The 26,000-nt window shown below is 46.5% G+C and overlaps 2 protein-coding genes across 5 annotated transcripts; both read right to left on the bottom strand.

Annotated features, from left to right (window-relative positions):
* Window positions 1-1,472: 1,472 nt before the first annotated feature.
* LOC138846278 (leucine-rich repeat-containing protein 37A3-like) lies at window positions 1,473-9,019 on the bottom strand. The gene is made up of 3 exons (XM_070061616.1): window positions 8,881-9,019; window positions 5,985-6,103; window positions 1,473-4,557 (listed from the first exon to the last, which is right to left on the bottom strand). The coding sequence occupies exons 2-3, from the start codon at window positions 6,085-6,087 to the stop codon at window positions 2,756-2,758; spliced, it is 1,905 nt and encodes a 634-aa protein (XP_069917717.1). The 5' UTR covers window positions 6,088-6,103; window positions 8,881-9,019; the 3' UTR covers window positions 1,473-2,755.
* Window positions 8,754-25,971, bottom strand: LOC138846272 (leucine-rich repeat-containing protein 37A2-like). Of its 4 annotated transcripts, none has more exons than XR_011383745.1 (5): window positions 24,849-24,964; window positions 16,823-16,941; window positions 13,630-15,395; window positions 9,084-13,325; window positions 8,754-8,994 (listed from the first exon to the last, which is right to left on the bottom strand). XR_011383745.1 is itself a non-coding variant. In XM_070061610.1 (5 exons), exons 2-5 carry the CDS (start codon window positions 24,872-24,874, stop codon window positions 13,125-13,127), a joined length of 2,112 nt encoding a protein of 703 aa, XP_069917711.1. In that variant the 5' UTR covers window positions 24,875-24,923; window positions 25,472-25,971; the 3' UTR covers window positions 8,754-13,124. The 4 variants fall into 4 exon arrangements, 2 of the variants coding, with proteins under 2 accessions (XP_069917711.1, XP_069917710.1); XR_011383744.1 differs by having other exon boundaries at window positions 8,754-9,220; window positions 9,301-13,325; XM_070061610.1 differs by adding an exon at window positions 25,472-25,971 and having other exon boundaries at window positions 8,754-13,325; window positions 24,849-24,923.
* Between the last annotated feature and the right edge of the window lie 29 nt (window positions 25,972-26,000).

Genomic DNA, 26,000 nt, shown 5'->3' with positions numbered 1-26,000 from the left:
CATATTCATTGGAATAGCATCACTCATCTCTGGGAAGATATCTGAAGGCTGGTTTGTGTTTCCCTGTTGGAGTGGTAATTGGTAAGCACTCACGGGGCGCTCTAGAGGTGGAACGGAAATCCCCTGCTGGCTTGGTGAAGGTTCCTTCAGTTGTTCAGGCTGAGCTGGGACCCCTGGAAGTGGGGAGTGCTCATCCTCTTCTGGGGGCTTTGGCTGCTGAGCTGTGTCTGCCTCCTGGTCTTTCAAAGGCTCATGCTCCGTAGGGAACACTGAGGCGTGAGCTTGGGCTTCCTGATGGATTGGAGAAGGTGCAGCCTCTTCGGGGGCCTGTAAAATTTCAGCTGTTTCCTCCTGCTGGGTCATAGAGGGTTTCTCATCCTGCATAACTTCTGGAGATTGAATTGGCAGTGGTTCAACCTCTTCAAGAGGCGTTGGAGGCAGAGCTGGGACTGAGGCCTGAGTTGTTGTGACCTCATGGCTGACTGGAAATGTTTCCACTTCTGCAGGGTTTTTTTTTTTTTTTTGACAGGCAGAGTGGACAGTGAGAGAGAGAGACAGAGAGAAAGGTCTTCCTTTGCCGTTGGTTCACCCTCCAATGGCCGCCGCGGCCGGCGCGCTGCGGCCGGCGCACCACACTGATCCGATGGCAGGAGCCAGGAGCCAGGTGCTTTTCCTGGTCTCCCATGGGGTGCAGGGCCCAAGCACCTGGGCCATCCTCCACTGCACTCCCTGGCCACAGCAGAGAGCTGGCCTGGAAGAGGGGCAACCGGGACAGAATCCGGTGCCCCAACCGGGACTAGAACCCGGTGTGCCGGTGCTGCAAGGCGGAGGATTAGCCTAGTGAGCCGCGGTGCCGGCCGTGCTGCAGGTTTTGGTGTTAGGGTCAGCTGCAGGTCTGGAGGTTTAGTAGTCACATTGGGCAAGTCGTACTGCTGAACTTGATGGTGACCTGGAGGTAAAATGGTCACTGTGTGAGGACTTGGAAGCTGGGCTGGGACTTCTGTCTTCTTTCCAGAAGATTCAACCCCCTCAGAAGACTCAGAGGGCCGCATTGGTTGCTCCTGCTCACTGATATAGGGTTCTGTCTCCACAGGAGGGCCCGGAGTCTGAGCAGAGCCCTCCTGCTGCGCTGGAGAAGAGTCCCGCTCCATGGTAGGCTCCGGAGTTATGGTCAGCGCCACATCTGCAGGCTTGATGGTCACGTTGGGCAGGTTATAACGGTGAACTTGATTCTGATCTGGAGACCAGTCCATCCCCTTCTGAATCTGTGGAGTCTGAGCTATGATAGTCTCTTCAGGAGATTCTAGCGCTTGAGCTCGGGGATCTTGCTGTACTGGAGATTTGACTTCCACAGGGAGTGCCGAAGGCTTCTCCGGGGCTTCCAGTTGGCTTCTAGAAGGTTCGATCTCAGGAGACTCAGAAGGCTGAGCAGGCTGCTCCTGATTGCTGGAGGAATATTCAGTGTTCACAGGCAGGCCTGGAGGCTGAGCTGGGGCCCCCTGCTGGGCTACAGATGGGCTGACTTCCTCAGCATACTCTGAGGGCTGAGCTGTGGCATCGTTTTGGGTAGAGAAAGGTCCAGTCTCCTCAGGGAGATCTGAGGTCTGAGCTAGACCCTCTTGAGTCCAAGATTCCACCCTCCCAGGGAAGTCCGGAGTCTGCACTGGGGCCTCTTGTTGGGCTGAGGGGAGTCCCACTCCCTCAGGATGCCCCAGAGGCTGAGCTGGAGCCTGCTCCGTGCTTGGAGTAGACTGAACTTCCTCACCTGCCCCTGAGGCTTCTGTCAGCTCCGTGTCTGCAGGTTTCAGTGTGACGCTGGGGAAGTTTGCTTGGAGAGCTACAATCTGAGGTGAGGATGGAGTGTTAGGATCATGATACACTGATGCCTGACCTACTACTTCTGCAGTAGCAAATGGATTCTGAGCGGGGGCCTCCTGCTGCAACGGAGATGCTTCTTCCTCGGGCTGCTGCAGGTCTGCACCTGGGCCCTCTTGCTGGGGTGAAGAAAGTTCATCTGGTTCAACGGGCTGTGGAGGCGGAGCTTGTTCTTCTTGCTGTGCAGAGGAGGATTGGATGGGCTCCTGAGTCTCTGGATTTTGAGTCTGGCCTTCCATCAGGAATTGAGATGGTTCAGCCTGCTCAGAGGGCTGTGCAGGTTCTCCTGGGTTCTCCTGGGATTCTGTAGGAAAACCACCAGGATAGACCCCATAGTCAGCCAGCAAAACTTGATTTTGACCCTGAAGCTTGGCCGCTTTGTCTGGAGTTCCAACAACAACCTTAGGAAGCCGTTGACGCCGAGCTAGATCTTTCTTGGGGGTCAGGGGTGAAACAATCAACTTGTTTCCTTGTGAAGACTGTCTAGAGGCGGAACGAGTGCTTCCAATGACTGGTGAGCATTTCCTTCCAGTCGAGGAGGCAGAGCCGGAGGCTGATCCTGATCCCCGTCTAGCACGGGAATCGCCTCTGGTAGCCTCTGTTGTCGAGTCAGCCTATTGAAATACTGCTTTGGAACAGCAAGCTGTTCTGGCTCTGGGGGCAGTTCCAGAAAAAGGAAGCAAACTCACAGTGGACTCTTGAGGCGAGGTCAGCACCCGGGAGGGAGCAGAAGACCCCAGGTCATCAAAGCCGCCAGGGTCTGCCATGGGTGTGAGCGAGTCAGGCGATTCAGGTGGGACATTCAAGGAGTGGGAAGACCAGGGCTCAGAGAGCCAAGGGATCTGGACTGGGAGCCCCTGGTCTTCCCGCGTGGGGTCTCCTAAGTGATGGGAAAGTGCAGGTCTCCTGTCCTCACCTTACTCGACTCCTGCTCTTTCTGTCCACTCGGGGCTTCTGTACTCTCATTGATATAGGTCTCGGTCCTCCACTGCTCTGCGTCCCATTCTTCCTTGGCTATCTTTTCTTCCTGCTGCTCACTGAGGAGCTTCATCAGGATGCCTGTTTTGGAGGTGAGCTTGGCACAGGGCAGTTGCACCTGGGCCTCAGAGCAGTCCATTTTCAGAGTGCGGATGACGTGAGAAATGAGCTTTTTCATGTCCGTGTTGGGGATGAGGGACTGTAGCTGCGGATTCAGCTGAATTTCAAACTGTTGCCCCTGGGACAGCATCACGGGGTAGGTGAAGCCTGCGGGCGTGGTGGGGGCTTCAGTGCCCTCGCTGGGGTATTCCCACTGTGTTTCCTTGGTTTGGTCCACAGTCGGCATTAGGTCGAACTCGGTCCCAGCAGAATCTGTAGCTGAAGGATCTGTGTGCATTTTGTCGCCAGGGAGCGTTTCTTCATGTGCAGTGGTGTTTTCTGGCAAAACGTTTTCTTCAAAAACACGACCTCCGGAATGGTTTTCCTCCCTAGTGTCTTCTATAGAAGGTTCTCTCAGAGGAGGACTCCCCTGAGAATGCAGGCCTCCAGGGGATGAGAAAGCCTCTCCGGAGGGGGAGTTTATGAGACTCCGCAGTGCAGGGAACGGAGGCCTCTTCCCAGCCGTCAGCCTGTTGAGGGAATTTTTCCTTCTGAACTTCCGACTCAGTTTGGCCTTGGGGGTTCGGAGGACCAGGTGAGAGCGAGTTTTGTGAAAGCGGTAATTTTGTCTGGAATGCCAGATTGGTTTCCCTGCCGCCTTATTTTTAACTCTAGCATTGGCATCTTCTAAGACAAAAATGGTGTAGGTTAAGTCTTTTCCTTTGTTGTTGATCTCAGAGAGAGATTTTGCAGGGGAGGTAGAAGGCCTGCCCAGGATGTGTTTCTTCAGGAAAGAGGAGGCTGCAGCCTCACGTTCCTTTGTGAGCAAGGGCTCCGTGTGCAAGGAGTTTCCGGCCACCTGCCTGGGCCTCTGAGCCACTTGAAGCTCCTTCAGCTCCCTGGAGCCTGCTCTCCCAAGCCTTCTTCCCCCAATGCTCTCCGCAAAGGGCCAGGTGCCCCGTCTCCTCCCGAGGCTCTTCCTCATCTCCTGGAGGTGCCTTTCCCGTAAGCCCTTTGGCCCCTTGATGACTTTTTTCACTCTCTGCAGCCTGTACCCCACACTTGGCATGGTTGCCAGGCTGTTCTCCTGTGACGGGGCAGTTTCTGATTTCTTTTGGAGGATTTGAGGGTTAAATTGAGGACCTAACAGGATAGGCTGCATAAGCATGGCCTTTTCTTCCTTCTTAACCTCATCGATTTTTTCTTGAATTTCTTCATCTAACAAATTCTCCAGAAAATAGAGCTTTCTCAACTTATTTCTGTAAGGATGAGAGGGCCTCCTTATGTGGGTTTTCACGTAGCTCAGGGACTTATCTCTATCTTGCACATTTGAAAAAAGCAGTGTAATGAATGGTAATAATGTTGATTCTACATTTTGTAGAATTTCCTCTGAGAAATAAGGCAATATGTAATTCAGTGCACTAATAATGTCACTTTCATTGTTGAAGTCCCGCTGTTCACTCATATGGCCTGGGAAGTCCACACTGTTTCTCTCTGATACTGGGTTCCCTGGCTCAATAGTCAGCTGCTTGCTGGTGTTGTTCTTCCGGGCTTGCAATATCTTCATGAATGCCCCCTTTGGGTTCCCTATAGATGCTTCTTCAACTGTCAAAAAAAGAAGAGACTGCTTTTTGGTACGGAAGACTGATGGGACAGCTTTATGTCAGTCCACAGCCCTACACTCTGATCAATTAAATTAGGAGTCAAATCCAATATTTGGGGTACCATTGAGACTTTAGAGAGAAAAGTAAAACCAAACTCAAACCTATGAAATGGCAACAATAAAGGAGAAAAAGATATTTTTGAGAGTGGCATTCAGAAGAGTTCGCAGTGTTAAAAAGCAGTAACTATGATCAGTATTATTTCATTGGTTTCCAATGACCAACCACTCCAGGCTTAGAATAAGGCTGGAGGACAAATGGCCCCACCCAGCTGCCCCTTCTGTGGCTCTGCCCCTGCTTCTCAGCCACATCATTCCACAGTCCTGCCTCATGCTGAGGGAGCCCAAGGCTTCCTCCCTCCCTCCCTCCCTCCCTGTGGCCCTATGTTCTTGCTGCCATCACAGGTGTCCATGGCAAAAGATAGGCATGTAAGGGGAGCGAGGGCAGAGATGGTCAAGCCAAGGGGCCTTGCTCCTCACCTCAGTGTGTTCTTTCCCACCCTTGTAAAGGGAGATTAACAATGCTTGTCCTTCTCACCTCTTGAGACAAAGGGAATAATATAATTGGTAGGAAACTGGTCTGGAAGGTGAGCAACACTGTGTAGATGGGTATACAGTTATCACTGTGCTAATGCCTCAGATCCCTGACTGAGATCCGAATTCAAGCTGTCTAAGGAAGAAAGCGGTCACATTTTGGAAGTCACGACATCAGTGGTAATAACCCTCATCTACAGAAGGATACTTAAAATTACCCGAGTGTTCTGTGGATAGAAAAGCGTGAGACTCAGAGCAGGTTCAGAGTTGGACAGTCTACAAGTGCATGGAGGAGCCTTCCGACTCCATCAGAGGAGCCAGGCAGCCATTTCTGGTTATGGAACCAGAAACTCCCCGGCTCCAAATAAAACAGCATCACTTGTACTCTTTTATACAAGTGCAAAAACAAACAACCGCGGTGAGCAGTGTAGACCTGTTCTATAAGACAGAGGGCCCTTGAGGCCCAACACGTAGAAAACCAGTTTATAGACTGTGTGCAAATGAGTTATCATTGAAAAGCAAAGCACCCAAGAGCACAGAACACCACGTGTGTGGTTCCCAACATTGCTTCCTTCCCCTTCCACCTCTTTTCCATGATCCTTTGTGCATATGTAAATTACATAGCGGTAACTATGTTATTAAATTACATAGCGGTGATTGCGAACCTGACTTTCAGCAAGGGAGCAGTGTAGCAATTTAGGGAGTTTAAATCTGAATGAATGAATAAAAATTCAGCAATTAATTACATTGTTACTTTAAACTTGACCCTAAAATTTTAAAATAAGAAATTTAAAACAAATAAATATTAAAAAAAGATCCTCAGGAAGTTCCGACTCACGGCAATGTGTCGTATTTGGCAGGCATTCATTGTCACAGTGAAGCTTGACGGTGTTGCAGACAACCTCGATAGTATGTTTAAATTGGCAGAGGCAGCAGGCCATATGGCTGGGTAAGATCCTATGAATAGAGACAGAGAATTAAGTTACCTGTAAAGGGGTTCCTTGGGTGGGTCAAACAGGTGAGCCAAGGTGCCAGCAAAGGAGTTCTTGAGGTATGTGTGTGGCCAGGGCATTTGGGTAGGAGCCTGGTGGCCAATTGTTGGTCTTGAATATGAGAATAAAGGAAGGAGGGAGAGGTGGCCCAAGGAGGCATAGGCATGGAAGTGGGTGTGGTGTATCCAAAATAAAGTCAACAGGGTGAGCATTGGGCACCATGGATCTGTCGTTTGACTCAGGGGTGTCTCCTTCCAGTTCACAAGTCTCATTGTGGGTTGGGAGTGCACAGGAGGACTTCCCCCAACCTCTGGAGTACTCTTCTCCATCCCTGTTGGAAGTGTTCACTATTAGAAACTACTCTGGTCCCAGAAAAATGACTGACTGCAGTAATTGTTGGAAAAGATGTGGAGAAAAAGGAACACTCGCTCACTGATGGGTGAGTGAAAGTAATTTGACCAGGCAGGTGTTTAGCCCAGCCATGAAGATGCTGCTTGGGACAAGCACATCCCCTTCTGGAGTGCCTGGCTCCATTTCTGATCCCTGTTTCCTGCCAGGGAGTGCCCTGGGATGTGTCAGGTGGTGCTTCCCTAAATACCCAGAAATGGAAAGGCTGCAACTTATGGTAGGTGTGTGTTTTTAAGAAACTGTCAGTCTATTTTCATTATATTTTTTTTTTCAAATTTATCATTTCGAAAGTTTCTGTGGAAGGAAGAGAGAGAAACACACACAAACACATCTTTTCTTTTTTTTTTCTTTTTGACAGGCAGAGTGGACAGTGAGAGACAGAAACAGAGAGAAAGGTCTTCCTTTTGCCATTGGTTCACCCTCCAATGGCCGCCGTGGCCGGCGCATCGCGCTGATCCAAAGCCAGAAGCCAGGTGCTTTTCCTGGTCTCCCATGCGGGTGCAGGGCCCAAGGACTTGGGCCATCCTCCACTGCACTCCCGGGCCATACCAGAGAGCTGGCCTGGAAGAGGGGCAACCGGGACAGAATCTGGCGCCCCGACCGGGACTAGAACCCAGTGTGCCAGCGCCGCAAGGCGGAAGATTAGCCTATTGAGCCACGGTGCCGACCACATGTTTTCATTAGGTAGTTTACTCCCCAAATGTCTGCGACATGCAGGGCTGGGCCAGGCCAAAGCCAGGAGCTCAGAAACTAGTTTGGTTTTCCATGTGAGGAGCAAGAACTCAAGTCCTTGGGGCATCACCCACTGCCTTCCAGGGTACATGTTAGCAGGAAGCTAGGGTGGAGCAGAGCCGGGACTTGGATCCAGGCATTCTGATGTGGGATTGGAGTATCCCAGGTAGTGGCTTAACGGCTGCACCAAATGCCTGCCATCGTAAACAGTTTAATTTTTATTTGTTTTATTTTTTAAAGCTTTTATGTAATGAATGCCAATTTCATAGGTACAACTTTAGGAATATAGTGTTTTTTCCTCCATACCTGCCCTCCCACCCCCACTCCCGTCCTACCTCCTACTCCCTCTCCCATCCCATTCTTCATTAAGATTCACTTTTGATTGACTTTATATACAAAAGAGCAACTCTATACTAAGTAAAGATTTCAACACTTTGCACCAACCCCCCACCCCACAACATAAAAAGTACTGTTTGAGAACAAGTTTTGCAGTTAATTCTCATAGTACAGCTCATTAAGGACAGAGTTCCTACAGGGGGGGTAAGTGCAAACAGCTTCATTTCTAATACCCCCAAATTGGAACAACCTAAGTGTTCACAAATAGGTGAATAGATAAACTATGGTAGGTTACACGTAGTGGGCCAGGCTCTTTCTAACCAATAGAATAACCAATGGTTGAGTTGTTACAGATGACTAATGTTACTTCTTTGGGTCCAGGGAAAGCTTCATATAGAAAGAAAAAAAAAAGAAATTATCAACTCCCAACTTGACTCTCACTGGGATTAAACATGACAATAGGTCTGATCTGATTTCATCATCATTTAAAAAAATCATCTATTATTTTTCACTTTATGTTTCTGTGTGGGAGCAAACTGCTGAAATCCTTACTTAATGTATACTCTGCTACTACTGCTTTCCCAGGCCATAGCAGAGAGCTGGATCAGAAGTGGAGCAGCTGGGACTTGAACCAGCTCCCATATGGGAGGCCGGCACTGCAGGTGCCAGCTTGACCCACTACGCCACAGCGCTGGCCTCTGCTCATTGTTATTAGTACCATTTCATCTTATATTTTAGACTCAGGAATACTGGTAGCTTGCTGAAGTGCTTCTCACTCCCAGTGACAAACTTTGGACAGTGACTTGGGAGGTATTAAGATCCAAATATTCTGACCACCCCAAGGCCCTCCGAGACCGACCAGAGGAAGCGGGTCCTCTGTGAGCTGGAGGTCTAATCCCCCTCTGTTGATTGGTTCTCAGTGATCCAGGGGAAAGAAAGCACCAGAACACCCGGTATTTGATTTAAAAGTCTACACCTTGGGGATGTGTTTTCGGGTTCTTGGAGACTGACTTAATGGAAGAAGAGAGGTGAGAGTTCTTGCTGGTGCTGTGCCCCTGGGGAGGGCTTGACTCCCTCGGAGGCTTCTAGAAGCAGTCCTGCTTTTCTTGCCTGTGGCCCCTGTTACTGCATACAATAAATATTTGACAACATTTTAATTTCTCGCCACCTGGCTAGAATTGCTTACGAATATCACACCCATGAATGTAAGCAATTAAGTATTTTATAAGCACCGCTGAGATGCCAATATCAGAAAACAGGACTTGCAGGTGACAGAGGCGGGACGGTCACTCCGTGTTTTCCTCGGGGGCTTCGCTCTCTTCACCTTCTGCCGAGGACTCTGGAGGGGGCGTTTTCTTGGCGGGGGCCTCGCTGAGCTCCCTGTGGGAAGAGAGCAGAGCAAGGCTTCCACTCCTGCCACTCTCCCCGCCTCCCCAAACTCAGTACGGTGAAGTGGCCCTGTCAAGGACCCTGCGTCCTTGTCAGGAAACTCTTCCTTTACGGAAGGCTCCTTGTCTGGGGGCAAGTCCTTGGCTTTCTTGCGTGTGCCACCGAAAGGGCTGAGCAGACGCCTCAGCCAGAGTGGCCACCTCAGCCGGAAGAAGCCCTAGGAAAGACAAAAAGACATGTGAATTGAGCATTTTCCCTGCTGTCTCCAGCCACACGCTGCAGCCTCCTCCCATTTACCTGAGTCTCATCTTCCGAACACTTTCTAGGCACTGATTGGTGAAAGCTCCTTGGGGAAAAACACACACAAGACCATTAGAGACGAGTGCCATTGTTCACTTCTCACAGTGTGCATCTCCGGTCTTCCTGGGACGACACATGCACCTCAGCCATCACTGCAGTGAGTGCTCACTACAAGCCTGGGGTCTCAGATGCAGTACCCAGGGCGCTGGGCTTCCAGGAGCCCTCTGTCCCTACAGACCTGCAGTGTCTCTGGGGAGACTTTTGTCTGTTGTCAGTCCCAGTGCCTTTCTCAGCCAAGTGTGCTTGCGCAGTGGGACACACTGCACCACCACACGGGGCAGAAGTATTTTCTCTCTCCAGAGGCATTTGACACCTGCCCCTTTAGGATTTAGCCTCACAAGCATCATTCACTGGGGTGTAGGGAGAAAATGCTTGTGTTTCCATAGCTGCTCTAGTCCCCTATAAATTGAATCCTATGAAGCAATGTCCGAGTCCAATAGCAACGTTACCCAGCTCAAAGATTTTTCTCACTGCAGGGTGTCTGTCACTGATGGAAGATTGAGTTGTGAAACCAGTTTAAAGGGCAAAACCAGTGTGGAAATACAAGGTACCCTTTTTGAATATGATTAAAACAGAAAAAGAGTGCATTGTTTCAGCAACTGCTTGTGTCTACAGAGCGTGTGGGTATTGATTTGCAATAGAAATTGTAGCACACAGCCCAAGCTCACTATGACCAAGGGAGAAGTCCCTGGCTGGGGAGGAACCTTCCTCTCTGTAATACTCACTGGCAGTGTGACTATGGGACCAGTATTGTCCCTTTCTCCTTGTATCCTTACCATAACAGGGAGAGACAAACGGTCTGAGAAGGTGTGAATAAAAGGCATAGGCAGCGGGGGTCTGGAAACCAGTAAGTTTTCCAGCCACCTCATACGTTTTACTCTCCAGCAGCCTTGAGGGCGACTGTCCCCCTTCCCCCAGTGTCATGTGTCTTTCCATAGCCCTTCTCCGAGCCTCTGGAAAGGCCTCTGAACTGGCCAGATGCCACCAGCAGCAGGAACAGCACAAACAAAGCCCCTCCCTAGCTGCTGTGTCTCGGAAGGACCACTGACAGCACATGTGTCCGTGCTGGTGCCGTCTCCCCAGCCATGGCTGGGGACCAGATTTGCTGGAATCAGGCAAAACACTCAGATGGATAGTCTTCTGCCTCTGGCAATGTCCTCATTCTAAAATGAGCAGGTTTAAATAGATGAGTTCTCAGTACTCCTCTACTTCTAAAATTCTAATGTAACAATTGTCAGACTGATACTTACGTTGAAGATTTTTCTAACAATTGTCAGACTGATACTTACGTTGAAGATTTTTCTATGTCTTCTCTTCCTCTTCCTCTATGAGAGTAAATCTTTTTTGTAAGGAAAAGCAATCATTATTCACCATAATGATTCTATCTCCAAATCATTTACCTTCCCTTTCTTTCTCTAAAAGCCTTGCCTGCCCAATAAGATAACTTTTTTGAGGACAGGAATTCTGTCTTGTTAATAGTTCTCACTCTTCCACAGTCCTTGGTCTTGAATGCCTCTGGGACTTAATACATTCTATTGACAGCCAGTCATCAGTGAGTCCTCTTAAAAGTGGAATGGGAGTGCAGCGTCATGCATTTAATCTATACTAATTTGGGAACATGGAAGTTGTAGTCCTTAAACAAAATTTAAAAAATCTGGAAGAAAAAAAAGTGGAGTAGTAGGAAACACCCTTAACCTGCTGAAAGTATGGACCAGAAACCTAAACAATGGTGTTTTAAAGGCAAGAACAGGAGTAGGATACTTATTAGACTGCTACTAGTCATCATTGTTGAAAAGGCTGAAATTAGTGCAATAAGAAAAATAAATGGGGTATAATTACTGCAAAGGAAGAGACAAAACTGTCATCATTTGCATAGGAGATGGTGGACAACCTAAAAAAAAAAGCCCAAGATAATCAGCTGACATTTTGTTGGACGTAACGTGTGGGTCCGGGGAGGTGACTAGGTGCTGAGTCAGGAGAGTAGTACAGTGAATCTCCTGTTTGTTGTGCACCACCAGTGACTAGAGGGAAAATGGAGTACAGAGCCCTTCTTTAATAGCAATAGAAAGGAATAAACTATCTTGGAATAAACTCAACGAAAGTTGTGTAAGATTTATGTGATTAGGATGCTCTTCTGAAGTCCATAAAATGTCATGTTTCTAGGGTATCATAAAGACGTCAGTTCTCAAATTAATCTACAAATTCAAGGCAACTTAACTCAAACCCCAAGAAAACTTTTTACAAAATCTGACCAGCTGCCATCTTTTAGGAAAAAATAGATGATAAAAACTACTAAATTTATGAAGCAGGAGCTGCCCTACACTGAAACTGTGTAGTGTTAGGGTGGGCACTGCCCATGCTGGTCTCTTTCTCATCTCTATGCTGTGATCACTTACTTCTTGTGGCTAGACATGTCTTTTAAAAAACTTTCATTGAAGATAGACAGATTTCATGTATACAGATTCAGGAACATAGTGATACTTTCCACCTTACCCTCCCTCCTGCCCACACTCCCATCCCTTATTCTTCCCCCCTCTCCTATTTCCATTCTTATTTTTTATGAAGATCTATTTTCAGTTAACATTATACTCATAAGATTAACCCTACACTAAGTAAAATGTTCAACAACTAGTATGAAGAAAAAAATTCACTGTTCTTCAACAGTTCACACAAGGGCTATTTAAAATCATCACATCTCAGGGATTTTTCAAGATGGTGGCATAGGGAGGCAGCTTGCTGCTCTAGTCTGGGGGTGGATAGTTTAAAAAAAGTGGAAGGAGTGCAATCTCAGGGAAGGTTTAGGGAGAAAATGGTAGAGGAAACTCCATGCAAATTGGATGGACGCTGTGGACCTATGTGGAGGGTGTGGACTTGCACAGTTTGAGACCCCAGCAGCTGAGAGCCTCAGCACCAGCTTTGGAATGAGGCAAGACCATACTGCAACAGCTCAAGCCACTGGCAATAAAGCTGTGGGAAAAGCCTGGCATGGGTCTGGCTTGGAGCTCTGTGGGGGATGATGTACCTGCCAACCTAGAGCAAAAAAAAGTGGGGGAGTTCACGTTTCTCTCTGCCCGACCTCAGGCACTGGCATGCTGTAACTAGCCAAGAGAGGGCAGGCACCATTTTGGAGATATGTAACAGCTGCTCCAGCTAGTGACCGTGAACCCAGAAACCAACCTAGAGGAGATGCCAGACTCTGGGAGAATTGACAGGGGGCTGGGTGCTTGTGGCTGTGGGAGCCTTGTGTGGTGGGACTGTGAAAACACTGGGCTGTGTGGGAGGGTGCAGGCAAGCTCCAGGGAGGGAACACATCTTAGAGCAGCTTGATGCAGGAATCAGCTGCAGTGCATCAGCTGAACTCATTTAGACAAAGTCTTAGACATTGGAGCAGTGGGATGCTACGTAGATCTAATGACTCTGTAAGACAATACTTTTGTCTTTCGGCTGCATCCTTTCTCCCAAGGGCAGAGACAGTTCCTCGAGGGTGGAGAGTATATAATCTCATCGTTTCAGCAATGAGGAAAGAAATCAGTGGTAGAAGAGAGTACATCAAATCCCTGACACAATTTTGGAGAACTTCTGCCACTTTACTCTGGCCTTCTTACACTTAACCTCTCCAAATGTCCAGTCCCTTGTTATCTCGGTTCCAGTTGCACAGAGATTTCCCACAAGTGGGGTTCCTTTAAAAATCTGTGGAATGTGCTTTTCAAGGGAAAGAGTAAAGCGCATCTCGGTCTTGGTGACTAAAGAGGAAGGTCAGCTCATGGTACGTGGAAAGTGGCATTGATGTACAGTCTGTGGATTCCGAATCTATTACAAAGGAAGGATGCACTCTGGCAACCTGAATGAGTCGTCCCTACCTCAATGAGACAGAAGATGATAACCAGCATTGTGACCACTGCCGTCACAGATATTGCCACGATGAGCTTGTGATGGCCGTGTTCTTGAGCTCCTTTTGCGAGCTAAGAAAGAGCACAGTTTAAAAAGACAGAATAAAGAGCTGGAAAATATGGATGCTAAATATTCAGAACCCCGTTCTTCAGGTGAGTGGCGTAAAAGATCTTAAAAGACCATACAAAATCTGCTGTATTATATATAATCTTGGTATTACTCATTTTCTCTACAGTGTGTTAGGTCTGCCTCCTAACAAAGTGTCACCGTCTTGGCAAAAGTTACATTACTGAGACAAGATCTGGACTGGGAGCCCCTGGTCTTCCCGCGTGGGGTCTCCTAAGTGATGGGAAAGTGCAGATCTCCTGTCCTCACCTTACTCGACTCCTGCTCTTTCTGTCCACTCGGGGCTTCTGTACTCTCATTGATATAGGTCTCGGTCCTCCACTGCTCTGCATCCCATTCTTTCTTGGCTATCTTTTCTTCCTGCTGCTCACTGAGGAGCTTCATCAGGATGCCTGTTTTGGAGGTGAGCTTGGCACAGGGCAGTTGCACCTGGGCCTCAGAGCAGTCCATTTTCAGAGTGCGGATGACGTGAGAAATGAGCCTTCTCACGTCCGTGTTGGGGATGAGGGACTGTAGCTGCTGGTTCAGCTGAATTTCAAACTGTTGCCCCTGGGACAGCATCACGGGGTAGGTGAAGCCTGCGGGCGTGGTGGGGGCTTCAGTGCCCTCGCTGGTGTATTCCCACTGTGTTTCCTTGGTTTGGTCCACAGTCGGCATTAGGTCGAACTCGGTCCCAGCAGAATCTGTAGCTGAAGGATCTGTGTGCATTTTGTCGCCAGGGAGCGTTTCTTCATGTGCAGTGGTGTTTTCTGTCAAAACATTTTCTTCGAAAACACGCCCTCCGGAATGGTTTTCCTCCCTAGTGTCTTCTATAGAAGGTTCTCTCAGAGGAGGACTCCCCTGAGAATGCAGGCCTCCAGGGGATGAGAAAGCCTCTCCGGAGGGGGAGTTTATGAGACTCCGCAGTGCAGGGAACGGAGGCCTCTTCCCAGCCGTCAGCCTGTTGAGGGAATTTTTCCTTCTGAACTTCCGACTCAGTTTGGCCTTGGGGGTTCGGAGGACCAGGTGAGAGCGAGTTTTGTGAAAGCGGTAATTTTGTCTGGAATGCCAGATTGGTTTCCCTGCCGCCTTATTTTTAGCTCTAGCATTGGCATCTTCTAAGACAAAAATGGTGTAGGTTAAGTCTTTTCCTTTGTTGTTGATCTCAGAGAGAGATTTTGCAGGGGAGGTAGAAGGCCTGCCCAGGATGTGTTTCTTCAGGAAAGAGGAGGCTGCAGCCTCACGTTCCTTTGTGAGCAAGGGCTCCGTGTGCAAGGAGTTTCCGGCCACCTGCCTGGGCCTCTGAGCCACTTGAAGCTCCTTCAGCTCCCTGGAGCCTGCTCTCCCAAGCCTTCTTCCCCCAATGCTCTCCGCAAAGGGCCAGGTGCCCCGTCTCCTCCCGAGGCTCTTCCTCATCTCCTGGAGGTGCCTTTCCCGTAAGCCCTTTGGCCCCTTGATGACTTTTTTCACTCTCTGCAGCCTGTACCCCACACTTGGCATGGTTGCCAGGCTGTTCTCCTGTGACGGGGCAGTTTCTGATTTCTTTTGGAGGATTTGAGGGTTAAATTGAGGACCTAACAGGATAGGCTGCATAAGCATGGCCTTTTCTTCCTTCTTAACCTCATCGATTTTTTCTTGAATTTCTTCATCTAACAAATTCTCCAGAAAATAGAGCTTTCTCAACTTATTTCTGTAAGGATGAGAGGGCCTCCTTATGTGGGTTTTCACGTAGCTCAGGGACTTATCTCTATCTTGCACATTTGAAAAAAGCAGTGTAATGAATGGTAATAATGTTGATTCTACATTTTGTAGAATTTCCTCTGAGAAATAAGGCAATATGTAATTCAGTGCACTAATAATGTCACTTTCATTGTTGAAGTCCCGCTGTTCACTCATATGGCCTGGGAAGTCCACGCTGTTTCTCTCTGATACTGGGTTCCCTGGCTCAATAGTCAGCTGCTTGCTGGTGTTGTTCTTCCGGGCTTGCAATATCTTCATGAATGCCCCCTTTGGGTTCCCTATAGATGCTTCTTCAACTGTCAAAAAAAGAAGAGACTGCTTTTTGGTACGGAAGACTGATGGGACAGCTTTATGTCAGTCCACAGCCCTACACTCTGATCAATTAAATTAGGAGTCAAATCCAATATTTGGGGTACCATTGAGACTTTAGAGAGAAAAGTAAAACCAAACTCAAACCTATGAAATGGCAACAATAAAGGAGAAAAAGATATTTTTGAGAGTGGCATTCAGAAGAGTTCGCAGTGTTAAAAAGCAGTAACTATGATCAGTATTATTTCATTGGTTTCCAATGACCAACCACTCCAGGCTTAGAATAAGGCTGGAGGACAAATGGCCCCACCCAGCTGCCCCTTCTGTGGCTCTGCCCCTGCTTCTCAGCCACATCATTCCACAGTCCTGCCTCATGCTGAGGGAGCCCAAGGCTTCCTCCCTCCCTCCCTCCCTCCCTGTGGCCCTATGTTCTTGCTGCCATCACAGGTGTCCATGGCAAAAGATAGGCATGTAAGGGGAGCGAGGGCAGAGATGGTCAAGCCAAGGGGCCTTGCTCCTCACCTCAGTGTGTTCTTTCCCACCCTTGTAAAGGGAGATTAACAATGCTTGTCCTTCTCACCTCTTGAGACAAAGGGAATAATATAATTGGTAGGAAACTGGTCTGGAAGGTGAGCAACACTGTGTAGATGGGTATACAGTTATCACTGTGCTAATGCCTCAGATCCCTGACTGAGATCCGAATTCAAGCTGTCTAAGGAAGAAAGCGGTCACATTTTGGAAGTCACGACATCAGTGGTAATAACCCTCATCTACAGAAGGATACTTAAAATTACCCGAGTGTTCTGTGGATAGAAAAGCGTGAGACTCAGAGCAGGTTCAGAGTTGGACAGTCTACAAGTGCATGGAGGAGCCTTCCGACTCCATCAGAGGAGCCAGGCAGCCATTTCTGGTTATGGAACCAGAAACTCCCCGGCTCCAAATAAAACAGCATCACTTGTACTCTTTTATACAAGTGCAAAAACAAACAACCGCGGTGAGCAGTGTAGACCTGTTCTATAAGACAGAGGGCCCTTGAGGCCCAACACGTAGAAAACCAGTTTATAGACTGTGTGCAAATGAGTTATCATTGAAAAGCAAAGCACCCAAGAGCACAGAACACCACGTGTGTGGTTCCCAACATTGCTTCCTTCCCCTTCCACCTCTTTTCCATGATCCTTTGTGCATATGTAAATTACATAGCGGTAACTATGTTATTAAATTACATAGCGGTGATTGCAAACCTGACTTTCAGCAAGGGAGCAGTGTAGCAATTTAGGGAGTTTAAATCTGAATGAATGAATAAAAATTCAGCAATTAATTACATTGTTACTTTAAACTTGACCCTAAAATTTTAAAATAAGAAATTTAAAACAAATAAATATTAAAAAAAGATCCTCAGGAAGTTCCGACTCACGGCAATGTGTCGTATTTGGCAGGCATTCATTGTCACAGTGAAGCTTGACGGTGTTGCAGACAACCTCGATAGTATGTTTAAATTGGCAGAGGCAGCAGGCCATATGGCTGGGTAAGATCCTATGAATAGAGACAGAGAATTAAGTTACCTGTAAAGGGGTTCCTTGGGTGGGTCAAACAGGTGAGCCAAGGTGCCAGCAAAGGAGTTCTTGAGGTATGTGTGTGGCCAGGGCATTTGGGTAGGAGCCTGGTGGCCAATTGTTGGTCTTGAATATGAGAATAAAGGAAGGAGGGAGAGGTGGCCCAAGGAGGCATAGGCATGGAAGTGGGTGTGGTGTATCCAAAATAAAGTCAACAGGGTGAGCATTGGGCACCATGGATCTGTCGTTTGACTCAGGGGTGTCTCCTTCCAGTTCACAAGTCTCATTGTGGGTTGGGAGTGCACAGGAGGACTTCCCCCAACCTCTGGAGTACTCTTCTCCATCCCTGTTGGAAGTGTTCACTATTAGAAACTACTCTGGTCCCAGAAAAATGACTGACTGCAGTAATTGTTGGAAAAGATGTGGAGAAAAAGGAACACTTGCTCACTGATGGGTGAGTGAAAGTAATTTGACCAGGCAGGTGTTTAGCCCAGCCATGAAGATGCTGCTTGGGACAAGCACATCCCCTTCTGGAGTGCCTGGCTCCATTTCTGATCCCTGTTTCCTGCCAGGGAGTGCCCTGGGATGTGTCAGGTGGTGCTTCCCTAAATACCCAGAAATGGAAAGGCTGCAACTTATGGTAGGTGTGTGTTTTTAAGAAACTGTCAGTCTATTTTCATTATATTTTTTTTTTCAAATTTATCATTTCGAAAGTTTCTGTGGAAGGAAGAGAGAGAAACACACACAAACACATCTTTTCTTTTTTTTTTCTTTTTGACAGGCAGAGTGGACAGTGAGAGACAGAAACAGAGAGAAAGGTCTTCCTTTTGCCATTGGTTCACCCTCCAATGGCCGCCGTGGCCGGCGCATCGCGCTGATCCAAAGCCAGAAGCCAGGTGCTTTTCCTGGTCTCCCATGCGGGTGCAGGGCCCAAGGACTTGGGCCATCCTCCACTGCACTCCCGGGCCATACCAGAGAGCTGGCCTGGAAGAGGGGCAACCGGGACAGAATCTGGCGCCCCGACCGGGACTAGAACCCAGTGTGCCAGCGCCGCAAGGCGGAAGATTAGCCTATTGAGCCACGGTGCCGACCACATGTTTTCATTAGGTAGTTTACTCCCCAAATGTCTGCGACATGCAGGGCTGGGCCAGGCCAAAGCCAGGAGCTCAGAAACTAGTTTGGTTTTCCATGTGAGGAGCAAGAACTCAAGTCCTTGGGGCATCACCCACTGCCTTCCAGGGTACATGTTAGCAGGAAGCTAGGGTGGAGCAGAGCCGGGACTTGGATCCAGGCATTCTGATGTGGGATTGGAGTATCCCAGGTAGTGGCTTAACGGCTGCACCAAATGCCTGCCATCGTAAACAGTTTAATTTTTATTTGTTTTATTTTTTAAAGCTTTTATGTAATGAATGCCAATTTCATAGGTACAACTTTAGGAATATAGTGTTTTTTCCTCCATACCTGCCCTCCCACCCCCACTCCCGTCCTACCTCCTACTCCCTCTCCCATCCCATTCTTCATTAAGATTCACTTTTGATTGACTTTATATACAAAAGAGCAACTCTATACTAAGTAAAGATTTCAACACTTTGCACCAACCCCCCACCCCACAACATAAAAAGTACTGTTTGAGAACAAGTTTTGCAGTTAATTCTCATAGTACAGCTCATTAAGGACAGAGTTCCTACAGGGGGGGTAAGTGCAAACAGCTTCATTTCTAATACCCCCAAATTGGAACAACCTAAGTGTTCACAAATAGGTGAATAGATAAACTATGGTAGGTTACACGTAGTGGGCCAGGCTCTTTCTAACCAATAGAATAACCAATGGTTGAGTTGTTACAGATGACTAATGTTACTTCTTTGGGTCCAGGGAAAGCTTCATATAGAAAGAAAAAAAAAAGAAATTATCAACTCCCAACTTGACTCTCACTGGGATTAAACATGACAATAGGTCTGATCTGATTTCATCATCATTTAAAAAAATCATCTATTATTTTTCACTTTATGTTTCTGTGTGGGAGCAAACTGCTGAAATCCTTACTTAATGTATACTAAGCTGATCTTCTGTATATTAAGATATTTGAAAATGAATCTTGATGTGAATGGAAGGGGAGAGGGAGTGGGAAAGGGGAGGGTTGTGGGTGGGAGGGACGGTATGGGGGGGAAGCCATTGTAATCCATAAATCGTACTTTGGAAATTTATATTCATTAAATAAAAGTTAAAAACAAAACAAAACAAAAAAAAAAAGAAAGAATGCACTCAGAATGCTAAGCTAGTGTTTTACTAGACTTCAATTCTAACAGGAAATTTTCGTTAAGTCCTTTCTACCCCTAACTTCGTATTTTGAAAATTTTCAAGCCTACAAAAATATCCGAAAGATTGGTGTCATGAGTTTACATGTTCTCTCACTTAGATTCAACTGTTGCTAACATTTTGCCACATTCACTTTCCACGTGTGTGTCTCTATGCACTTCTTGGACAAACCATTTGAGAATGAGCTGTAGATATGATGACCTTTTCTTGCTAAACCTGAAGTCTGCGTCTCCTAAGAACAAAGGCATTCTCCTGCATATCCACAACACTGTTATCACCCAGTCAGCTTTAACATTAACATCACCGTCTATTGTGGTCCACATGCAGGTGCTCTCAGTTGTCCCAAACATGTCTTGGCTACTTTTAAATCAGGCATTGCATTTTATTTTCATGGCTCTTTAATTTTCTTCAGTTTAGAACTGTTCCTTTTTTGCAGTGTTTCATGGCATTGGGATTTTTGAGGCATTCAAATCAGTTGTTTTACAGCATGCACCTCAATTTATCCTTCTAAGACCAATACTGAATATAATCACCAGGGAACATTTATTTTTTTGAGTGGCTAAGATTTTTTTTAAAAAGTTTTATTTATTTGAAAGGCAGAGTGATGGTTGGGTGCAGGAGAGAGAGAGAATGAGTGGAGGGAGAGGGAGAGGGAGGGAGAGAGAGAGAAAGAATGAACGTGAATAAATCTTCCAGCCACTGGTTCATGCCCCAAATGGCCACCGCAGCTGGGGTTGGGCTGGGTTGAAGTCAGGAGCCAGGAGCCAGGAGCCAGGAACTATATTCAGGTCTCTCCTGGGTGGCAGGGGGTCAAGCACTTTGGTCATCCTGTGCTGCTTTCCCAGGTTCATTAGCAAGGAGCTGGATGGGAAGTGGAGCAGCTGGGACTTGAACTGGCACTCCCATATGGGATGCCAGCATCACAGACAACTTCACCTTATGCCACAACACCAGCCCCACTAGGGACCATTTCTGGCAGGAACACTGCATCTTGCATAGAGAATGTTGTAGTTTTGCTGCTTACTAAAATGGATGCACTAGGGATGATGTCAGTGATAAAATATTTATTTTTTAGAAGATTTTTATTTATTTGAGAGGTAGAGTTACAAACACAGAAAGGGAGAGACAGAGACAAAGATCTTCCATCTTAAGCTGGTTCACGTCCCAAATGGCCTCAATGGCCAGAGCTGGGCCAATCTGAAGCCAGGAGCCAGGAGCTTCTTCCGGGTCTCCCATGCAGGTGCAGAAGCTCAAGCACTTAGGTCATCTACTGCTTTCCCAGGCCATAGCAGAGAGATGGATCAGAAAAGGAGAAGCCAGGGCTGGATCTGGTGCCCATATGGGATGCTGGCACCGCAGGTGGAGACAGCCCACTATACCACAGCGCTGGGCCCCAAATCATTATTTTCAAAAATATTGGCAAATCTGGGGCCGGCACCATGGTGCAGTAGGTTAATCCTTCACCTGCAGCACCGGCATCTCATATGGGCGCTGGTTCTAGTGCCAGCTGCTCTGCTTTTGATCCAGCTCTCTGCTATGGCCTGGGAAAGCAGTGGAAGATGGCCCAAGTCCTTGGGCCCTGCACCCGCATGGGAGACTGGAAAGAAGCACCTGGCTCCTGGCTTCGATCAGTGCAGCTCCAGCCATTTGGGGAGTGAACCATCGGAAGGCTTTTTTCTCTGTGTCTCTCTCTCTCTCTGTCTATAACTCTTATCTGTCAAATAAATAAATAAAATTTTAAAAAATATTGGAAAATCTTTTGAAATTGCTAATGACCTGAGGTATAACTTATTCTTACTAGATAATATTTAAGTATTAAAGACCATTGCACATTAATATGCAATAAAGGGGCCAGAGCTGTGCTGTAGCAGGTTAAGCCTTCACCTGCAGTGTCAGCATCCCTTATAGGCACTGGTTCAAGTCCCAGCTGCTCCGCTTCTGGTCCCGCTCCCTGCTAATGCACTTGGGAAAGCAGCAGAGGATGGTCCAAGTGCTTGGGCTCCTGCTCCCACATGATTCAGAATAAGCTCCGACTCCTGACTTTGGCCTGGCCAAGCCCTGGCTGTTGTGGTCTTTTGAGCTAGGAACCAGCAGATGGAAGATCTTTCTCTCTCTCTGTATTTCTGCATTTCTTTTTTCTTCTTTTTTTTAACTTTTATTTAATGAATATAAATTTCCAAAGTACAGCTTATGGATTACAATGGCTCCCCCCCCCATAACTTCCCTCCCACCCGCAACCCTCCCCTTTCCCTCTCCCTCCCCCTTCCATTCACATCAAGATTCATTTTCAATTCTCTTTATATACAGAAGATCAGTTTAGCATATATTAAGTAAAGATTTCAACAGTTTGCACCCACATAGAAACATACCAGGGGATTCCAATTCAATCCCATCAAGGTGGCATGTACCAATGCCATCTCACTAGTTCCGGTGATCAATTTCTGTTCAAATTGATCATAATGATAGGACTAAGAGCCAAAGGGAGCACATAAACAAGACTAGTGTCTGCAAATACTAGCTGATAGAATAAAAAAGGGAGAGAACGATCCAGCATGGGAAGTGAGATACACAGCAGACCCATAGAATGGCAGATGTCCTAAACAGCACTCTGGCCTCAGAATCAGCCCTTAAGGCACACGGATCTAGCTGAAAAGCCCATGAGAGTATTACAGGCATGGAAAGCCAAAACACTCTGGCAAAAAAAAAAAAAAAAAAAAAAACCCTACATGTATTTCTGCCTTTCGAATAAATAAGTAAGTCTTTAAGAATGCATTAAGGACCATCGCTTATGAGTCACGACACAAGTGAGCTGGCCTGCTTTGTCTAAACTCCTGAGGACTTCCAATAATGAACTCCAGTGTAACAATTGCTTTCAGGTTTTTATAGCCTTGGTTGCACATGGCTCCAGAAAATGCTAGCACTTTTCCTGTCCACTGATGGTCAAGTATGAAAAAAAGCAGCTAGAACACCACAGCCTTGGCTAACTGAGAAAGCTTGTTGATGATGAGAGCTTTGACTCTTTGGAGAGGAAGGCCTCTCACTGACCTGGGAGGATCCACTGTGGCAGATGCTGCCCAAGGTTGAGGAAGAGGAGGCTAGAGCAGAAACCAGTGGACTTGATGATGTGGGAACGTTAGTCAAGGAGGTGATCTGACAGAAGTGATTAGGGCAGGGTATGCTGTGAGAGGCCTTTCCCCATTCTTATCTTGTGGAGTCCGCTCAACTAGCCTTATCATAGTTTCTGTTTAGCTTGTCCAATTGGCAGGGGGGAGGTCACAATGGAAGTTGCAGTGAGTTTATGGTAAAATGTCAGAATAGGGCTCTAAGGAAATCCTTTTTAAAACTTCAAAACTTGAGATACTTCAAACTCTGCATGAAAATTAACTAGAAAGGATCATGGACCTAAATGTAACTCTACAGTTTCTACAAGAAAACAGGAGAAAATCTCTGTAACTTTAGATTAGACAATGGGTTATTTGAAAGATTTTTTTCAGGAAAGGCACAATAAAAGGACAAACCATACAAGATAAAAGTTGCTATAGGCTCATCAACATTAAAAAAAAATTAACTTCTACTCTTCAGAAGGTACACTTAGTAGAGTGAAATGATAACTCACAACCAGAGAGAAGATATTTACTAAACATACATCTGAGAGAAAGTACTCATACCCAGAGCATATAAAACACTCTTAAAACTCCCTAAGATTACCATCAAATTACTACATGGGAACAGATTTGAATAGACACTTGGTAAAGATATTTGCACAACAGTATCGTCAGTTATTAGAGAAGTCTAAGTTTAAACTGCAGTGAGTGTACCCAAGGTGCCAGCGTTAGGATGACTGAGTCCCGCATTTGAGCACTTGCATTTGATTCTTCTCTCTGGTTCCTGATTCCAGCTTCCTGCTAATATAGTTCTTCTGCCTTTCTTTGGTTGAGTAACTGGGGTTCCTGCCACCTACATGGGAGATCTGGGTTGAATTCCCAGCTGTCAATTCCAGCTTCAGCCCAATGCTGGTCTTGGTGGCATTTGGTGAGAGAACTGATTGACTCTCTAGTAACTATTTTTAAATACTAAAAAAACATATAGAGATTCCACTATTTATCTACTGGCAGAAGAGCTACATTAAAAAAAGTTTTATTTTTTAACTTATTTGAAAGAACGAGAGAGAGAGAGAGAGAGAGAGAGAGAGAGAAAGAAAGAGATTGATTGATTGACCTTCCATCTGCTGGTTCACTTCCCCAAATGCTGATAACAGCCAGGGTTGGGCCAGGACTATGCCAAGGACATAGGTCTCAATGTGTGGGTCTCCTACATGGGTGGCAGAGACCAGAATACTCGAGTTACCATCGGCTACCTCCCAGGGTGCACATTAGCTGGAAGCAGAGTAGCTGGGACTCAAACTTGGCACTCTGATACGGGATGTAGGCATCCCAAGTGGTATCTTATTTATTTATTTATTTATTTATTTATTTATTTGACATGTAGAGTTAGACAGTGAGAGGGAGAGACATAGAGAAAGGTCTTCCTTCCATTGGTTCACCTCCCAATCACCCCCCAAATGGCCGCTACCGCCGGAGCTGCGCCGAACTGAAGCCAGGAGCCAGGTGCTTCCTCCTGGTCTCCCATGCGGGTGCAGGGTCCAAGCACTTGGGCCATCCTCCACTGCCTTCCCGGGCCACAGCAGAGAGCTAGATTGGAAGAGCAGCAGCTGGGACTAGAACCTGGTGCCCATATGGGATGCCGGTGCCACAGGTGGAGGATTAGCCAAGTAAGCCATGGTGCTGGCCCCCCAAGTGGTATCTTAATGCTGTGCCACAATGTCCAGTTTCTAAATGTTTGTTAAAAAAGTTGAAATCTGAGGACTGGGACAACACATGTTGCAACTGCCACTCTCGAACATTGTTGGTGAGAGTGCAGACTGCAGCAGCTACTTGGCAAACAGTTTAGCTGTGTGTTAAACAGTTCAATATACACTTAGTAGGTAATGAACTGTCCTACCCCTAGATCTTTACACCAAAGAAATGAAGACACATATCCACTCACAGACCTCCATGTGAGTGCTGTTAGTGGCTTTATTTATAATTGCAAAAAGTTGGAAAACACAGTTCTATAAGCTGATGAAATGGATAAACTGGTGTAACTACACAATTGGAATATTACTTAGCAATAGGTAGAGGCAGCAACATGAATAGTAGTTTAATCTCTAAAGGATTATGCTGAGTAAAGGAGCCAGACACAAGAGGCTACACTTACTACATGATTTTGCTTATAAGACACTGTGGAAGGAAAAACTACAAGAATAGAAACAGGGTGAGTGGTTTGCAGGGCCTGGGTCTGGGGATGGGAGGAGACGATTGATTGGAAAGGACCATGAGGGACCTTTTTGGGTTGATAGAAATGTTCTACATCAGGAATTTGGTGGTGGTTACATAACCACGTGTTTGCCAAAACTCAGCAAACTTTACAGTGTGAATTGAAATACATAAAAATTATACCTCCATAAGCCTGACTTAAGAAAACAAGTCTACAGACTTACATGGAAATAAACCTAAGAAAAAGATAACTTACAGGTTTTCCAATTGAAGAGTCATCATGAGGATGTTCTCAACTGTGGTAAGTGGTACTTGTGTTGTTCCCAAGTCTCTGAAGGAGAAAGCCCAAACATTCATGGTATGGACCTCAATAAAAAGATCTGTCTTTAAAAAGGTTGTTTCAGGAAGATGTGGTTACATCAGTTTTGGCTTCTCTATAAAGCAAGACAGCTCAAGAGTTTGTCATGGAGACAGTTCCAGAAAGCCCTGGTTGAAATGACTTTACTATTTGCATCATCAGATTAATGACCTTGGCATTGAAGAGTGGAACCTACACCTTTTTCTGCCATTGTCTTATTTTTCATTTTATACTACATTGACCTCTTTTAATTCTTATTTTTTTCTTTAAAAAATTTACATCTATACCTCTTTGCTTGGGATAGATGGTATTCCTAACATGTATTTGCATGTAACACTGTCTCCCTCTGCCAGCTGTCTTTCCCATGATAAATTCTTTCTCAGTTCTTGCCTCAGTCAATAACTTTTTTTCAGTAACCTATTTTTTTTTTCAGTAACCTAATTTAAAATCATGACTTTTTAGCCTCAATCTCAAATATTTAATGTTTGATGAAAATAAAAAAGGATTAGTTTAATACTTACAGATATTTTAATGCTGGCAGTTTAAAAAGATACGAATCTTCAACGTTTTTCAGAGGATTACGATTGAGATTTCTGAAAAATGCAATGGAATTAAAGTTATTGGCCTTTCAATAAGCACAAGATTGTATGAGAAATTATATTCTTTTTTGTGTAGACATTTTAGGCTTAAAATTACTTTCTGTGTACTTATAAATCACCCTTAGAATTCAAAAAGCACTTGTTCTTTGGGAACTACCTATGTCTCTTAGAGGATGAATGGAGAAGAGAAAGAGAAAAGATACAAAAAAATGAGCCGGCGCCGTGGCTCAATAGGCTAATCCTCCACCTTGCGGCGCCGGCAAACCGGGTTCTAGTCCCGGTTGGGGCGCCGGATTCTGTCCCGGTTGCCCCTCTTCCAGGCCAGCTCTCTGCTATGGCCAGGGAGTGCAGCGGAGGATGGCCCAGGTGCTTGGGCCCTGCACCCCATGGGAGACCAGGAAAAGCACCTGGCTCCTGGCTCCTGCCAGGATCAGCTCTGCCTGTCAAAAAA

This window comes from Oryctolagus cuniculus, chromosome 17 (assembly GCF_964237555.1).
Source record: "Oryctolagus cuniculus chromosome 17, mOryCun1.1, whole genome shotgun sequence".
In the NCBI taxonomy this organism is placed as follows: domain Eukaryota; kingdom Metazoa; phylum Chordata; class Mammalia; order Lagomorpha; family Leporidae; genus Oryctolagus; species Oryctolagus cuniculus.
Note: the sequence above shows the minus strand (reverse complement) of the source record. Positions and strands in the feature narration are given on the sequence as shown.